The 19,289-nt window shown below is 34.8% G+C and overlaps 1 protein-coding gene and 1 pseudogene across 1 annotated transcript in view; one reads left to right on the top strand and one right to left on the bottom strand.

Annotated features, from left to right (window-relative positions):
- Nucleotides 1–19,289, top strand: part of LRPPRC (leucine rich pentatricopeptide repeat containing) — a 106,293-nt gene that overhangs the window by 29,731 nt on the left and 57,273 nt on the right. Inside the window, exons 12-14 of the mRNA XM_063078331.1 lie at nt 5,742–5,860; nt 8,233–8,326; nt 11,439–11,505. Coding sequence (XP_062934401.1) covers nt 5,742–5,860; nt 8,233–8,326; nt 11,439–11,505 — 280 coding nt within the window. The remainder of the gene's footprint in view (nt 1–5,741; nt 5,861–8,232; nt 8,327–11,438; nt 11,506–19,289) is intronic.
- Nucleotides 1,927–2,891, bottom strand: LOC134362950 (L-lactate dehydrogenase B chain-like; annotated as a pseudogene).

Genomic DNA, 19,289 nt, shown 5'->3' with positions numbered 1-19,289 from the left:
GATATACTGATCTAAGCTAAGTTGTACTACTGAGATTCTTTTTATTCAGAATGCTGTAGTTCTGTTTTTCTGTTATTATCAGTCTTCTCCTATGCCTAAAATGACAAGAATTTCTTCCGTGCTGTGGATAGTATTTATAGTTCTTGGAACTTTGCTTCTGTTTATTCCACAGGCATGGACTCTTACAGGTCAGAAAATTGTTCTCTTTACTGAGTGCCTTGACACATATTGCCTTGCATAATCCATGGATGGTACTTAAAAAGGCTAAGTGAAGCTGTATGTGTAAAAGTTTTATCCAGAAGGCCCAGTTCCTGGCAAATTGCCATTTCCAGTCTGTAAGCTAAGAAATTATGGCTCAGAAAGGTGAAGCTACTTGCTAAGATTTCCACTGCCATTAAGTGCCCGAACCAGGGTGGAAAGCTATGTCTCTTTAAACTCGAAAGCCTGTTTTTTTGTTTTTGTTTTTGTTTTTTTAATCACTACACCGGAGTACCTCATCAGAAACTTAGCAAGATATCTATCTATATTTATTTATTTATTATTGTTTTTTAAAGCCTACAGTACCTGGTATTCCCAGGCAGTCTTCCATCCAAGTAATAATGAGGCCTGACCTTGCTAGCTTCTGATATTAGATGAGATTGGGTATGATCAGGGTTGTATGGCTATAGACGTTAGCTATTTACTTTAAGCCATGGTTGTGAAAATAATCATTACCAGTCAGAAAGTACACTGAGGACATTTGATTAGCACAAACTATTACTAGTAATTAAAAAAGCAACTTAGCTATGTCCTCTTATCAGGTTCTTAGAAATTTTTGCATATAAAAAAGAGCACAGTGTGATTTGCCATTTTTTATGATAGTTATAAAAGTTATTAGTACTGATTCTCAGCAAAAAATTTTTGCTTACAAGTATTATGCTTGTGTATGCTGTATGGAACAACTCTAGAGGCATATTTTCCTAAATTTAAGTAAACGTATGCTTTGGTTTGGGGGTTTTGTTTTTTTTTTTCCTTTATTATTTTTACGTCTTGAAAAACATTTATGGTGCTGGTAGTACCAAGATCACTGGTTAATATCCCCATACTGGCCAGCCACCAAAAAAAAAAAAAAAAAGAAAAACACATTTAAACCTCTAAGGTTTCAAAGATAATAGGTTATTTAATTAATTTATTTATTAATTTGTTCCCTCTTCCCGGCTTTATTGAGTTATGAATGACAAATAAAAATTGTATATACTTAAGATATACAGTGTGACATTTTGATATACATTGTGAGATGGTTACCACAATCAAGCAAGCTAACACACTCATCACCTCACCTAGTTACCTTTCTTTTTGTGATGATAGCACTTGAGATCTACTCTTGCAATGAATTTCAAATGTACAATACATTATTAACTATAGTCACAATACTGTACTTTAAGTCTCCAGAACTTATTCATTTTATAACTGAAATTTTATACCCTTTTACCAACATCTTCCTCTGTATCTCACTTCGAGTCCCTGGTAACCACCATTCTACTCTGTTACTATGCGTTCAACTTTTTAAAAATTTCACACATAAGTGAGATCATGCAGTGTTTGTCTTTTTGTATCTGGCTTATTTGACTTAGCATTATGTCCTCTAGGTTCACCTATGTTAATACAAACGATAGAATTTCCTTCTTTCTTTCTTTTTTTTTAATTTGTGGCAGGCTGGTAGAGGGGTCTGAATCCTTTTTTTTCCCCCTACACTACAATACTTAATTTTATTTAAGGGCTCATATTACAAGCATTAAACCAAGCATGGGCTTAATTCTGTGAGCCTAAATTCACATATTAATGAAGATAAAAGCAAACTGTGATCCATGTACATGGACAGAAACCGAAGGCTCTTGGTTAATCACATTGTAGTTTTTAAATTTCTCCCAGCCTAGAACTCAGTAGTCACAGGTGTTTTAGGTTCTTGATGTCCCACAGAGTACCCACACTTTTGCTGAGCTGAGCAACTTCATTATCCTTCAGCTTCTGGTTGATAACACTGGTTAATCCCTGAGCAGTGAGAATACACGAAGGCTCAGGAATACTTCATTCTCAATGCCATACGTCCCCTTCACCATTGCTGACACTGGGTGAATCCTGTGTCAATTTGGATTCAATGAGGTCAGCCACACTTAATCCAGTGGCCCAGTTGGTGTATGCTTTTAGCTTGATGACTTCATAGGCACTTTAAACCATTTTATGTACTTCCTTCCAGTTCTCACTATAATTGTCCATTCTCATTTCTGGATTCAGTTCCTGGAAAGAAATACCTGCCATGTTCACTCCACACAGCCACACTCGAGTTGCCATGTTCTCCCAGAATCCATCCGTGACAGCTGCTGGGATGAATGACAAGTTTTTCAGCCATAAGGTAGTGAAACCTAGCAGAGTCCAGATTACACCTACTTCTAATCACTCAGTACGTGGGTAATCTACTTAGTTTCCAGGTAACATATGTAAGGATGTCCATCCACTGTGTTGGAAGCCACAATATGATGCAAACAGGACTGTACTTAACGATCTGAGGAATAATGAATTTGAAGACATTAACATTTCTCCGCACCAGATTGAGACAACTCTCTCCTTCTGGCTGACGGACTCCAACTCTGGTTGTCACAGAGTAATCTTTACCTGCCACAGTTTTAGATGTCTGAAGAAATAAGCTCCCATGCCGCAGATCCATCATTTCTCCTTTGAGCTTATCTTCCAAAAACATCTACAAGAGCAAGTTCATCAGCCAGAGACTTTCCCAAAATACTGATAGCACATGCCATACCAACTTGTCCAACACCCACTACAGTGATCTTATTGTTTGGGACTGTTTTCTCTTCTGCAACTGCTGCAGTAAGTTTTTCCTTAAGAGTTGCCATCGTGCACAGGAGATAGAGGGCTCTGAAGACTGCTGCAGCAGTCCTACAAAAGAGACAATGTCTGCTGAGTCCCTTCTTTTTAAAGGCTGAATAATACTCCAGTGTGTATGTGTGTGTGTGTATGTATGTATGAGGGGTCTTCAAAAAGTTCATGGAAAGATTCGCCATATATTTTAATTCTGTTGCTGCAAACTTTTTGAAATACCCTCATATATACTACATTTTCTTTATCCATTCATCTGTCAACAGAATATTGTTTCCACATCTTGGCTACTGTGAGTAAAGCTGCAGTAAATATGGGTATGCAGACATCTCTTTTGAGGTAGTGATTTTATTTCCTTTGGATATATTCCCAGAAATGGGATTGCTGAGTCATGGTAGCTCTGTTTTAACAATACTTGATCTTAGCCAAAAAGCTGAGAAGCGATAATAGTTCTATTTTTAAGTTTTTTAGGAATCTCCATTTGTTTTCTGCATATCCTCATCAACATTTATCTTTTGTCTTTTTGATAATAGCCATTCTGACAGGTGGAGGTAATATCTCATGGTATAGATGTTTATTTTTCGATGATTAGTGATATTGAGCATCTTTTCATAAACCTTTTGGCCATTTGTATGGAAAAACGTGTGTTCAGGTCCTTTGTCCATTTTTTAATTGGGTTATTAGTTTTTTTGGCTATTGAGTTGTATGAGTTTCTTATATATTTTGGATATTACCCCCTTATTGGATATGTGGTTTGCAAATATTTTTTCACATTCCCTAGGTTGCCTTTTCACTTTGTTGATTGTTTCCTTCAAGTGCAAAAGCTTTTTAGTTTGAAGTTGTCCCACTTTATTTTTGCTTTTGTTGCCTGTGCTTTGGTGTCAAATCCAAAAAAATCATTGCCAAACCAACCTGTGTTTTCTTCCAGGAGTTTTATGGTTTCAGGTTTAATTTTTTTAATCCATTGTGAGTTGTTTTTTGTGTACAGTATAAGATAACGGGTCCAGTCTCATTCTTTTGCATGTGGATATTTAGTTTTCCTAGCATCTCATTGTATATTCTTAGTATCTTGTAGACAATTAGTTGATTGTATATGTGTGGGGTTTTTTTTTGGGGGGGCTCTTTATTCTGTTCCATTGGTCTGTTTGTCTATTTTTATGCTAGTATTAGATAATTTTATTTTTTTATTTTATTTTTTTATTTTATTTATTTATTTTTTTTGTCGTTTTTTCGTGACCGGCACTCAGCCAGTGAGTGCACCGGTCAGTCCTATATAGGATCCGAACCCGCGGCGGGAGCGTCGCCGCGCTGCCAGCGCAGCACTCTACCAAGTGCGCCACGGGCTCGGCCCTGATAATTTTATATATAATAAACTTTTTTTTAAATAATGCATTTAATTTGCACACTCACCCCATGGAAGAGGTACTTTTATTTTTTTATTTTTATTTTATGGAAACATAATTGATAATACCCATTTGTGGGGTACAGAGTTGACTGTCAGTACTTGTGTACAATATGTAATTATCAAATCAGGATAATTAGCATATTCATCATTACAATACATGATCATTTTTTGTCCATTAACCAATTTCTCGCTGACCCCCTCCCCCACCCTCTTTCCCACCTTTAATAACCACAGTTCTCTTCTTTCCTTCTGAAAGTTGAATGTTAAATGAACTGTTTAAAGGTAAAATATTCTGGTCTGTAATCTGAATTTTATCTAAACGAATTTTGCAAGTATTTATAATGTAATTACACTTGCCTGTATCTTTTTACTTAGTGGGAATTTACAATCAGTTATTTGTACTAGAGTGCATTATATAACAAATTTAAAGATATGTAATTTTTCTGTAGGGAATGTCATAGGTCAGAAGCAGGGACTTTTGGGGGAAGTTTTAATGATTTGAAAGTAATGAAGCTAAAGAAGTAAGTTTTAAAAAGGAAAACAATTATGTTCTTTCTTTTTATTAAACTGTGGTCTCTGTCAAATTATGTGACACCTGAATAGTTTGACAGTTTTCTATAATTAATTGGGTCTGATATAAAGAAATCAGTTTGTACTATTTGAAGCTAACTGGCTTTGGAAAACATGAAATGACCTTTTAAGAAGTTATTAAAAGATATTTTTGTGAATGGTGGATAGAAAGAAACAAACAACTTACTAGATTTTTTTTTTTTTTTTTTTGGTCAATATTCAATGTGGTTGATTATTATAGCCCATTACTGAAATCTCCCTCCCTCCTCCCTCTGCCCCCCTTACTAGATTTTTAAATTAGTTTTAAATAAAATGAGACAATTTATCAAAATCAGTTGTTCTCTATTCATTTTTCATTCTTATGTTGTAAAATATGAAGTCAGAAGTTAATAACAATTAAGAGAATTTTTTATGTAAGTGCTTAATTTAAAACACTTTTTGAAACTGGTTTTGTCTTTGACAGATTCCCCTTTCATAACACTCCCCCAATCCCTTCCCTTTACAGCGTTTATTCTTGCCAAGTTTTATTGTGTAAGTCATCATTGCTCTATAATAGCAATGATGTTTTGTGATTGTGTTCAGTTGGGGTTCCAGAAATGTTAGGCATATTACTTCATTGTTTAAGTTTCCTTGTAGTCATAATTTCAAAGTAAGGCTACTTTCCTATCACTCACTATTAAATTAATAGAGAGAGATGAAGAAAGAAGAATTGTTTTTTCATTTGTCATGATATCTCTCAGTTGTTGCTTTTCTGCCTTCTCTTTTAGACAAACAAAATGCTCAGTAGTTTTCTTACATTATGATTTAGAAAGTAAGTGAACTGAACTTTCTAATCTTTTGTTAATTTATTCCAAGTCTTTCATTCTGTGCTTCTAAATTTTTTATCTTACAGGTATAATTGACATCCTGAAAGCAATGCATGAAATGGGAGTACATCCTGATTGGGAGACATATGTAAATTATGTATTTCCATCTTTTGATAGTGTTAAGTCAGCACGTGCTGTTTTGCAGGTGAGTACAAGTGTGGTTTTAATTTTATAATTGGAGAAGAGTATCTTTCCTCTCTATTGCTTAGCAGTCACCAAGAAAAAGTCATTGAACTGAGGACTAAAAATGGATGAGTCTGTATATAATTTTCTAAAGCTTTTTAAAAATATTGGTTAGTGTAACATTTATAGTGGTTAAACTTTTTTTTTTTTTTTTTTTTTAAGATGACTGGTAAGGGGATCTTAACCCTTGACTTGGTGTTGTTCGCACCGTGCTCTCCCAAGTGAGCTAACTAGCCATCTCTATATAGGGATCCAAACCTGTGGCCTTGGTTTTATCAGCACCACACTCTCCCAAGTAAGCCATGGGCCAGCCCTATAGTGGTTAAACTTAAACACTTAAAAAGGCAAAGCAGAATTTTTCTTGTCTGTAGAAAAGAAGATATACCAGCATCAGAAAAAATTAAAACAGTATTCACTTCTTAATTCTACTCTAAAATACAGCTGCAGTTTTCTTTTTTTGTTTTTGAAATTTTCATTTTTAATGTTATTTTTTACTTCTATATGAATTTTTATAAATGTACTAATGCTATATTCACTATTCTGTATTCTTTTTTTTTTTTAAATAATCTTTTGTTTGACTTCAAAGTATTATTTTCCTACCAAATACTTCTCGTCCCAACCAGAATAGGCAAGGTGTTGATAACGGGGTATATGAAGAAGTGGACTTGGGCAGTGCATTGGATCAGCAAGGGTTGTCTTTTCCATTATCAATACAAAGTGCTGTAGAATTAGAAACAATATGGCAGAGCACCAAATACTTAATAAGAAATATTTTGTTCAAAAGAGCTGTTTCCTAGGTAATTATTCACATAATGCCTTGATCTTTTCTAATATTAGAATGTTCCTTTCTTTCCTTAAAATAATTAGGTAATTACAGTCATCTTAAAGTTAGGGTTTATGTCTTGATTGTCTTTACCTCTCTCCCTAAGTTCTTAGCAGAGTATTTGAGTGTGTGCTATATATATTTTACAGTTAAAAAATATTTTATTTAATTATTTTATATTTTTAAAAAGATGATCAGTAAGGGGATCTTAACCCTTGACTTGGTGTTGTCAGCACCACGCTCTCCCAAGTGAGCTAACTGGCCATCCCTATATAGGGATCTGAACCCGTGGCCTTGGTGTTATCAGCACCACACTCTCCCAAGTGAGCCACGGGCCGGCCCTTAAAAAATATTTTAAAAGGTAACCTTGTCACATATTCTTATTTTCCCAAATACTTTTTTGTCTTTGCAGAAAAATAGCCCAATATTCCAATGTCACTTTCTTATTGCTTTTGCGTTCTCACTGGAAGCCTATCTTAGGTAGAACCAGGTCCAGTTTGGAAGCTTGATCCTAAATTTGGTTTTATATTCATTCTCATTTCAGCTATGTTTTGTCTCCATTGCTGGATTTTCAGTATTAAGTATTGTTTGCTCAGAAACAAGTACTCCGTTAAGTGTTTAATAGAACCCACAGTATTGATAAGCTTTTTATCTTGTTTTTTGGCGGCTGGCTGGTGTGGGGGCTTTTTGTCTTTATACATTAAAAAGCACATTTTCTTCAGCTTTTAAAAATTACATAATATATGTTTGTTGATAAATTTGAAAATACAAGTGAGTGGTAAGACTACACAGCTCATCCACAGTTGTTTGAGATTGTCATTATTGCTTAACATGTATATTTTTTCAGATATGAGTAATCTCTTTAAGCAAAAAGTGAGTTATACCATTCATATTACCCAGCAATGTACTTTTTTTTTCATTTGGCACCTTTCCATAATAGTATGTAAGTCCGCAAAGTATTTTTTATACTTGTATGCTGTTTTATTGTGTGGGTATACCATAATTTATATTTATTCATTGCCTATGGTTGATTAGATGGTTTTTAATATTATGCTATTATAAAATGATTCAGTAAATATATCTGAGTTAAGTTTTGTTTCATATGTTTAAATGATTAAATAAATGATATAAAGTCAAGTGATGAAGTACTTGGAGTTATATAAAATTAAGGTCTATTCTTACTTTACTTTGTGTCCCAAATTATCATTTTAGATCCATGCATTGAATTTTTCTTTTCTTCTTAATGAGGGAATTGTTCTAGAGTCTTCGGTATTAAACTCTTTGTAGAAGGAAGGCACTCTAATGGTAACAGATTCTGTATTTGAACATAAGCATTTAATTTGGAGTGTTGGAACTTGTAGTTTGTGTATTGTTCTAAAAAATGATTTTTTTAATGATAGTTTATCAGAGAATGTGATGATAAAAAGGAACAGGAAAACAGGAAATTTGAGTAGCATATCAAAATATTGTTAGCTGAGGCATATTATCATTGATATATGCTTTATTCCCAGGAAAATGGATGTCTACCTGAAAGTAGTGCGTTTCCTCAGGCTGAATTGAGAAGTGAAGCAATAAATGGGAACTTAGACTATATCTTATCATTTTGTAAGTATTCAGAAATAGCAGTAAACTTGATAGATGTTGATTTCAGTTACTATTGAGGGCATACAGGGTAGTTCATGCAGTAAAAGTAAGGAAATTTTTATATGTTTTGTTAAAGCCAGACTGATAAGACAGTTTATGAGTTTAACTGGTGGATAATTTGAAAGTAACTTTGAAGTTGGAAGGACCTTGGCAATAACATGTTGTTAGACTGGAGGTTGGACTGGGAACCCCAAAGGTTTGTGTTCTAGTTTATAATTCAGCCTCTGATTATATGACCCAGAACAAGTATCTTACCCTCTCTTTGATTCATTTTCATTAAGTGGGGATAATACTACCCATCTACCTTGTGGGGGTTATTGTGAAAATCAGATGAGATATTCTTAGTGTTTTCTAAACTAACGTCTATTATAACATAAGTTAAGTGTGAAGCCCTCTCCTAGTCTTTGTTAACAAAAACACAGCAAATGTTTACTAAACATTTTAAAATGCTAGGGTGCTTTACAATGCTCATCACACGTTAATAAAATTGTCTCCATGATGAAGAAAGGCATAGAGAGGTTAAATGATTTGCCCAAGGTTAGTGATTTGAGCCAGAAGCATGATCTTCTACTTTATCTCTATTCTTTTCACCGTACCCCTTTTTATTTTTAATAAATAAGACACTCCCTAAAGGCTTCATTTTCTAACATGTCCACGAGGTTACTTGACAGTTTTTCAGATCTTGTGAAAAATACATCATTTAAAGACAAAACAAACAACAGTTTTCAGCTCCCTAAAATGTTAAAAGTTAATCTCTGATTAATACATATTCAAATTGTATAGGTGGAAGCTTTGTAAAAGTTGGGTTATTGGAATATATTACCTGTGCATATGTAATTCAGAATAGTTCATTGTAATATTGTGCGGGAAAGGCAAAGTATGAAATCTTTGTATGAAAAATGGTGATTGTTAGAGGTATAGTTATTAGAGTTGAAGGTTGGATATTAATGCTGGCTGCTCTCTGAGTGAATTTATTTTGTCTTCCACTCTGTATAATATATAGATTTTCCATACTGACAAGATGAAAACACAGAAGCATTAGCAGAAGAATCTGGGCTTGTAAGGTGCACACATGAGAGCTGCCTTTTCCTTTTATCATACCATCCGTTCCACTTCATTGTCAACCTCTTGATTTTTCAGACTTGTTTGTTGCTAAGGAAACTAGATGCTTTTGTCAGCAGCCTTCCAGCTTGCTAAGATGTTTCTGGTCACCATTTTAATGAATAAAAACTTGACAGTATCCTGTGAAACACTATTTTGAATAGTATAGAAATTATTTTCAAGAGGTTGTTGATTTGGTTGAAAAAGAAAAATGCCATAACTTTCAGACTAAAGAATATTTGAGCTTACTCCTGTCAGTCCTCCCCTCCCCCTTTGATTTACAAGTCTTTGAAGAGCAGTTAGTTCTATTAATTGTTAGTAAAATTTGCTTTAGGCAGCTCTTAGGCACTATTGATTACTACATCACAAGGAACGTCAGGTGGTAGAAAAGAGTAAATGGGTTATCTTGATCAAGCTCGAGGGGTATTAGGAAACATTTTTCAACTTGTGTTTGTAGACATGGAAAATGAATTTGATCAAGCAAAATTAAAGGTTGCTGAGAGGCATGTTGACAAGTCCACTTCAAAATTCCTTGAGCGACTAAGTGCAGGTCATTTTAAAAATAATTTTGTGGTTTTCTTTTTATTTTTTTGGCACTGGTCAGTACAGAGATTGAACCCTGGACCTTGATGGTGTTAACAGCGCCGTGCTCTAACCAACTGAGCTAACCAGCCAGCCCAGATTTCCAAATGCTATAGAACTGTGGAGAAACTTATGCTCCTTGTTCAAGGGATATAACAGCTGTTCTAAAAGAACTCTTATGTGTGTGCGATAATTTTTAAATTTATATTTAGGGGAGTTGAACTGATCTTAAAAATGACTTTGCTTCTTCCCATGAATTTTTTTTAAAAATTAAACTTGGTATCTTAATCTTCACTAAAACTATTTATTAATTCTCTTCAGAATTTGCCTCTAGTATGGATTCCTCTCGTATTCCACCCATCTTATATCATCTAGTAGCCATATTACATTTATAGTGAAAAGATTAAAGCAATTATTAATAACATGGTACCGTTTTAATACAATTGCAGTGAAAAATAAATTCTGGCGATGCCTACTGTGACCCCACACCTTGTTAGCTATGGCAAGGATTATATGAAGAATCATTGTAAGGCCTGATTCTTACACTAAGGCAAATCAAGCTTACAGTGTCAACACTGGAACATACATATAAGGTTGTAGACTGTTAAATGCCCAAAAAAGTAGTAGAGCAAACAAATGCTCAGAAATGTTCAAGATCAGTATGTCAATTCTATAACAGAGGTAAAGATCTGTTTTATAATGACTTTAGGTTGTCACCGTTATGTGAATGGTCGCTGATCATAGTGGAAAATGGAGTGAGAAGGTGTGAATGGTTCAATAGAACCCAACAGAACAGACCTTTTCTCTTTATCTACTCTCTTTTCAATACAAAATTCCTATAATAAATTGCAGTCTGTCTCTTCATAAGGGCACACTGTCCAATAACATACAGCTTTACTAGGTGTACCAGACTGACTGCAGTATGCTGGTATATTGGTAATTGTCATTAATACAAAAGAATATTTATAAATTCATTAGTTGTATGAGGGTACTTCAAAAAATTTGTGGAAAGATTCATATTATCTTTTTTTTTTTGGTTGTTGTTGCTGGCCAGTAAGGGTATCCAAACCTTTGACCTGGGTGTTATTGTATTATCTTTTAATACTATTTTTCCACAAACTTTTTGAAGTACCCTCATATATATTCATGAAAATTAAGTAAAAATGCTTTAGAGGGATAACTCATCTGCAAATATATTATTATACATATTACTTCATTATTATTATTATATTATATTAATTTCATATGAAAACATTTTCATTTTTTAAATAAAATTTCCAAAATGGAAATTAAAAGGTATTGGTATAAATATGTTTTCAAATAAGTTGATATTTTAAGGTTTTTTGGTTTGTTTGGCCTGAGATTTAGTGATGATTATTTTCTTTTGCAGTGGAATCAAATACATTGCCTTTCTCATTTAATTCTTTGAGAAGCAGCCTAATTCTAGGATTTAGGAGGTAAGATGATCAACTTAAATGTTCTTTGCCTGAATATGGACTGATTTCTCCTGTTCTTTTGACCTTTTGCGTGAAGAAAGATAGAAATATTCTTATCTTCCAATATACTAATTACCTGAAATAACCTTACCTATTTTATTCTTTCTTCTAAGTAGTTGAATTGAGTTTAGGTAGCCCTTTGTTTCATCTTTTCCAAGAAATATACACAGAGTTGGTAAAAATCCTGTTTCTAGGAAGAAAGTGCTGTTTGCAAATGGCAAGTTGGAACCATAGACAAATTTCCATGTATGTTCAGATTATTCTTTGAGCATTTAATTACAAGGTGACTTTTATTCAGTATAGTACTACTCCCCTTCTCTGTGTGATCAGGGAGTTCTTAATGACCTTTCTCTTCCTTTTTCTTTTTTCTTTTTTTTTTTAAAAAAAAGATGACCAGTAAGGGGATCTCAACCCTTGGCTTGGTGTTATCAGCACCACGCTCTCCCAAGTGAGCTAACCGGCCATCCCTATATATATAGGATCTGAACCCATGGCCTTGGTGTTACCAGCACCGCACTCTCCCAAGTGAGCCACGGGCTGGCCCTTCTCTTCCTTTTTCTTATTTTGAAAATATTCAAACTTACAGAAAAGTTGAAAGAATAGTAAATATCCACATACCGTTTATCTAGATTCAGTAATTGTTAATATTTTTCCATATTTACTTTATTTCTCTTTCCTACACTTTGTCTTTCTCAAAACACAGTATATATATATATACACAAACATATATCCATAAATGCATTTTTTATTCTTTTTTGCTGAACCACTTGAAGTTGTAATATCATGACACAGGATCTTTCGGCATTTATTTCTTGAGAATAAGCCATTATCTGTATTACCACAATACCAGTATCACTCTTAAAAAAATTAACAGTACTGTATCATCATCTGAGATACATAGTCCATGTTCAGGTATTCCCAGATCTAAAAATTTCTTTTATAGCTGTTTTATTTTTTGATTGAGGATTCAGTTAAGTTTATGCATTGCATTTGATTTGTCTCTTTATTCTCTTAATCCAGAACAATTCTCTTACCTTTTTTTGTTTTTATGACATAGTTTATTCTTTTGAAGAGGCCAGGCTAGTTTTCCATACAGTGTTTCTCCTACATTTCGTATTTGTCTGATTTTTTTCTTCATAATGAGATTCAGATTAAACATTTTTAGCAAGAATACTTCATAGATGATGGGCCCTTCTTATTATATCACATCAAGGGATATAATATCAGGTGTCCAATATTGATCCTGTCAGCTCTTTGGTCACTTGGCTAAGATGGTGATCCTCATGTTTCTCTCTCCCTTAAAAAAGAACCTCATCCCCCTTTAATTAGAAAGAAGTCTGTGGGGTGATACTTTGAGACTGTTTCTATTCTGTTTTCTCAGCACCTTCCACTCCTTGGTTCTAGCAGCCATTGGTAATTGTTGTTGAATCAGTTGTTAACGTTGGTGTTTGTAAAAGTGTTGTTTCTAATTTTGTCATTCTTTCTGTATTTATAATATTAATGGCTTCTGATATTAATCCCAGTAATTTTTATATTGTTCAATAGTGGAAGCACTAGGGTTGTTTGTAAACACCTTCAGAACCTCCATTGTAGGCAAAAAGAGGTAGAATAATAAGTAGGTGAGATTCTATGTTGCTGCCCTGTTTTCTTTGATGTAATTTATAATTGTACATATTTATGGGGTACATGTGATAATTTGATACATGTTTACAATGTCTAATGATCAAGTCAGAGTAGTTGGGATATCTATTACTTCATACATTTGTAATTTCTTTATGTTGGGAACATTCCATATTTTTTCTTCCAGCTATTTTGAAATATATAATGAATTATTGTTAACTGCAGTCACCCTACTGTGCTCTCAAACACTAGAACTTATTCCTTCTGTCTAACTATTTTTTTAGCCATTAACCAGTGTTTCTTTACCACCCTCCCATTCTCACCCTTTCCAGCCTCTGATAACCACTATTCTACTCTCAACCTCCATGGGATCAATTTTATTTTACTTAACATACTGTCCTCCAGGCTCATCCATGTTGCTGCTAATGACAGGATTTCATTCTTTTTTTATGGTTGAATTATATTCTATTGTGTATACTTACCGTATTTTCTTTATCCATTCCTCCATTGGTGCACACTTAAGTTGATTCCAAATCTTGGCTGTTGTGAATAGTGCTGCAATAGACATGGAGGTGCAGATATCACTTTGATATACTGATTTTCTTTCCTTTGGGATTGCTGGATCATATGGTATTTCTTTCTTTCTTTCTTTCTTTGTTTTTTTTGGTATCTGGCCGATATGGGAATCTGAACCCTTTGACCTCAGTATTATAACACTGTGCTCTAACCAACTGAGCAAACCAGCCAGCTGGGTTTTTTTTTCCCCCTGGTGGCTGGCTGGTACAAGGGATCAAATGCTGGACCTTGTTGTTACCAGCACCACGTTCTAATCAAAGGATAATATGGTAGTTCTATTTTTAGTTTTTTGAGGAACCTCCATACTGTTTTCCATAATGGTTGTACTACTTTACATGCCCATCAACAGTGTATAAGAATCCCACTTCCTTTGCATCGCTGCCCTTTCTGTAGCTAGTGCAGTTTCATTCTTTCCAGTGATAGTTTTGTGTAAAATAAAAAACAGCAAACAGAAAAACAGACAAGGTCTGGCCCCTTAAGGTTTTTCAAAAGTGTAGAATACATAATCAAGTGGATAAAAATGCTAGTAAAGCCAGATTTTAAAAAAAGAACCCATAGTGCATTGTGAAGTGAAATACAGTAACGCTTTCATATAGTGGTCACTGATGAAAGACTTGAAAAAGTTTTTCACATAAACTTCCAGGTCATGGGTATTTCCTTATATTTTTTAGTCAGTTTGAATGGTAAAAAAAAAAAAGATACTTTCTGATAGTCTTTGAGCTTTTAGTGTCTTAAAGAGTAAAGTATGTAGCTGCTTGGCTCTAGTAAATGTGTGGGGTCGCTGTGTTTTTCCTGTGTCTGTGTTTAATTGTGTTATCATCTTTGTTATAAGGTTTTTTTGCTGTCACTCTTGATAACTTTCAGTACATTTACCTTTAGTAGCCTATACAGACACATGATTTTCTGCTTCTCATTTATTATGGGCTGGGAAATCAGGCAACCTAAGTCATTGTAATGTGGAAAAATAAAAGGGTCTGAATAAGGACATAGTATCTTTTATGTATTTTGAAATGTATGTATTTATGTATGTTGTATGTAAATATCTTTTTCTGTATTGTGTGACAAAGATTTTTGGCATCTATTTTGCCTTTATTCTGAAGAAAGGATAAAATGTGCAGTGTGGAGGCTTGACTGAGGCAGAGATACATTTAGAATGCATTTTAATCTCAGAAATTTAGTTTGGGGGTTTTTTTGTTTGTTTTTAATGTCTTCCATGTATGTAACATGCTCGTGCTTTTTTCTTCCTTCTTGAACATCTGGAGTATTAATGATAGGTATTTTGATGTCTTTGTCTACTAGTTTTATCATCTGTGTAATTTCTGGGTCTGTTTCTGTTGATTGTTTTTTTTTCCTCATTAGTTGTGCTTCTTTGTAAGTTTTTTTTTTTTTTTTTGGCAGTTGGCTGGCACAGGGGTAACTTTTTGTTGGATGTCAGACATTATGGATTTTACACTGCTGGTTGCTGAGTTTTTTTTTTTTTTTTTTTTTATTCCTTAAAATATTTTTGAGCTTTGCTTTGAGACAGTTAAATTACTTGGAAACAGTGTCTCAGTGCTTGCTTTTACAATTTGTTAGGCAGGACTAGAGCAACCTATAGTCCATGATTGTTCCCACTAAATTAGTTTAGCTCCACTGTTGAGACAATATCCTTCTGTGAACTTTACCTGATGGCCCATATATTTCGAGGGTATTGGGAGTGAACTATTTTAAGCCCTGTGTGAGTTCTGGGAATTGTTCTACCTGCTCTTACTTAGAGCCTCTCAGCAGGTCACAGGTAGTTTCCTAAGCTTCAGAGTATTTTCTCATGTATATGCTCATCAGCACTCAGAGAAAGGGCAGCTCTCTCCTGATCTCCAGAGCACTCTCTTTGTCCAGGTCTCCCCTCTCAGGCACTCTGCTCTGTGAATTCTGACGGTGTTGGCCTGAGTTTTCAACTCAGGGAACCACTGGGATCTAGGTTCTCCTTCCTTGTACTGGGGCCTAGAAACTCTCCAGACAAAAAGCTGGGCAGTCGACTGTAAGGCTTACCGTGTTTTTTTTCCCCCTTCTTTCAGTTATCACAGCTTTTATTTCATTCAGTGGTGAATCAAATGGTGTATTGTAAAATCCCTTCAGCAGTACATTCAGTACAGTATTGAAACAGTCACATTTGTGCTTTTAAGGTCCTGTTATATTCCAACCAACTTTAGAATTGGCTGACTGACTAGGGAGAAAACTGAGTACTGATTGGCATTAAATCACAGGTCAGCCTTGTCATTGCCAGTAGAGTCCAAACTAACTACCTTCAGCTCTATAAGCGTTATTAGCACATAAGAGATTCATCAAAAGTTATTCCTTGCCAAAAATAACCATTTATCAGAAGTCTAAGAAGTTATTGAACATTATAATGAGATATCATAGTCACTTCAGCTAAATCTGAGGGAAACTTGGATATGCATTTTAATATTGGAATGTAGTTTTTAGAATAGTTATCTACCTTAAGTATGACCTGCCTAATACTAGTAGGTCCAGGGTCTAAGAGGCTTAGCATACAGTCTCCAACCTGTTTTGACCCAGATTTATTTTTTATGCTGTCCTACAATATTTTTGAAAAATCAGCACTATTTTCTTCATATCTTTTGAGAGTGGTGTTTAAGTGGTGAGCTTACAGTATATCTGTAAGTTGATAAACTCAAGAAATGGTAGTTGAATACCAATCAAGTGTAAGGACTTTGTGAAATTTTCCGTTTCATAAATTAAATTGTCTGTTACCGTATATAGGCAAAGTCACTTGTAGAAATCTGTTTAAAGTCGGAACTGTTTAGTTAGGGTAAGATAATTTAAGATTATTAGGGGATTTTTATTTAATTTTTAAATTTTATTTATTTATTTATTTATTTATTTGACCTGTAAGGGGATCGCAATCCTTGGCTCGGTGTCGTCCGCACTACGCTCAGCCCGTGAGTGCACCAGCCATCCCTATATAGGTTCTGAACCTGGAGTCTTGGCGCTACCAGCGCCACAATCTCCCAAGTGAGCCATGGGGCTGGCCCTAACTTTTTTTTTTTAAATAAGGCTATGTTTGTAAGGGTGTATTTTAAAGGGTATACAGATGTGACTGATAAATCAGTGAATTCTTTTGTCAAATTCAGGTGAGAAGATGTTTAGTATGAATAAGACTTGTTCTTTCACCCTAACAACAGAACTAGCTGAACAGAGTTCAAATAAGGAGGGCAATATGCATTTTATATGATACTGAAAGCATCACTACCAGAAATACTGATTCACTTCTAAGAGACAAAATGGCACTGAAGTTTGTTTAAAACTTGGCCGGGAATATAACATATCAAAAAGAGAAATGTTTCAGAATTGACTTGGAGGCACCTAAGTCTATAGTAAATAGAAAAGTAGTTCTGTGGATAAGGAGAAATTTTCTGACCCAGTGGCAACCATCTGAACGTAGCAAGTGAGAGTCTGTCCCTTTGAAGTGGTGCCACCTTCCATATGTTGAAAAAAATCAAGTTTCTAATTCTGAAAATCCTAGAACCAGCTGCTAACCCTATTGAAGCCACCATGTTAAATGCTAGATTTTAGGGTCCCCTTTTCAGTCACACTCCCACTGATGACATCCTGACCTCACCAGAATGGAGAAATGGAATGATGTGTTTGCTCTTAATTACATCCTAATCATATAGAAAACGAGCCAGAGGCTTAGGTGAGAGAAATGATGAGGAAGTCAGAAATTACTGACTTTTATATATCTGTGTCTTATGTATCACGTCGTCATTCCTCTTGTTCAACAGAAAGTCTCTGGCTCTGTGATCTTCACCCCCTTTCTGCCCTCACGTGTGTAAGTAAACTCCTCACTAGATAGAAACAGGCACGTGATGTGGTTATATTCCTTGCCTAACACCATATTCTTGACGTGATTTCTGTTTTACATTGGAGGGTAGAAAGTTGAATGTCTTATTTTGCTCTGTCTTATATTACATGAAATAAAAAAAATAATGAGGGTTTTTTGTTGGTGGTGGTTTTTTTGTTTTTTGGGGGGTGGCTGGCTGGCAAGGGAATCTGAGCCCATGACTTTGGTGTTACAAGGCTGAGCTAACAGGCCAGCTCTTTGTGGTTTTTGTTAAAGCCAAAGTTTAATCGAAAATGGAAATTGGATGCAAGTGTGTTTGTATGAGCTCTCAGAGATCATGCAGAAATGTTCTACAAAGAGAAATAAATTTGTGGAGAAAGATTTGAAGGGATGGAAGGAATATACGTACACAAGACAAATTGAAAAGAATATGTGTTAATAAAGGTTAAAGCTGGTTAAGAACCCAAGCTTTCAGATAGAAGTCATTTAAGTCAGTGTTCTGCATTTATGTTTTATGCTGTATGATCATGGCAAGGTAATCAACATTTCAGTGTCTCCATTTTCTAATACAATGGAAAGATAATATGTGTGGCTATGATGGTTTGTAAATGCTATGAAAAGTGTCTTTTTGTAATAGGCCTCTCTGTGTTTCTTTTTTTTTTTTTAAAGATGACTGGAAAGGTGATCTTAACCCTTGACTTGGTGTTATCAGCACCACACTCTCCCAAGTGAGCCACGGGCCAGCCCTCCTATCTGTGTTTCTAAAGCAGCATTTAAAAGTTCTGAAAAGATTATTTGCAAATATTTTCATTTAGGGACTGTTTGGGGGGGGGGGTTATCATTGCTGTATGAAATTTATGAAAGTACTGTTAGAGTTGCCCAGATTTTGTAGACTCCTTTGTCTATAATAACCTAAGAGTGTTAATGTTCCTTAATGATTTGGCAACAGTTTTCTTTCAAATTCCATTATCCCCCTAGAAAATCCTCACTTAAAAGCTGAAATCAGCCCTTAACAGTAATAATGTTAACCCTTTCTTCAAACCTACTTTTCAAACAGAAAGTTGTAAATGGAGTTAGGTATAAAGAAAAAAAGACCTCAGATCCTGCTCCCTCAAAAAATTCTTTTGGTTGGGGGCAGAGGAAAAGGCAAGAATTAATTTGTTAATTTATCAAATAGCAAAAGCCTAGGCTCATAGCCACACTGCCTGCATTAAAAATGGCCCCACTGTTTAAATAGTTGTGAGGACTTGAAAATTTTATTTTTTACTTTTTTATTGTGAAGTGTATTGTACATTCAGAGGAGTATCTAAAACTTAAATTTACCATGTAAAGAAGAAAACAAACACTTGTTACCCACCACTGAGATTAGGAAGTAGAATGTCAGTGGTACCTTATAACCTCATGTGTATTCCTCCTTCATCCCACAATGCCTTCCCCAGAGGTGCCTGCCGTTCTCACTTGTGTGTAATCATTCCCTTGCTTTGGGCTATAATTGTGCCACTTTTATATACCACCGAACAATATATAGGTTAGTTTTGAAAGACTTAGTAGCAAACAAACTTGGCAGTAAGGAAGAGGCAGTACTTCCACTATTACATCAATTTCTTCCAGGAGAATGTTATCTGAACACTCTCTGAGTGAGAGTCTGGCTTTCCTAAAAGTTTACCAAAGCCCCTTCCAGGTATGTCAGTGAGGAAGGTCATGAGTG

Source organism: Cynocephalus volans, chromosome 14 (assembly GCF_027409185.1).
Source record: "Cynocephalus volans isolate mCynVol1 chromosome 14, mCynVol1.pri, whole genome shotgun sequence".
Taxonomy (NCBI): Eukaryota; Metazoa; Chordata; class Mammalia; order Dermoptera; family Cynocephalidae; genus Cynocephalus; species Cynocephalus volans.
The sequence above is the reverse complement of the archived record's forward strand: the minus strand, read 5'-3'. Positions and strand labels throughout refer to the sequence as shown.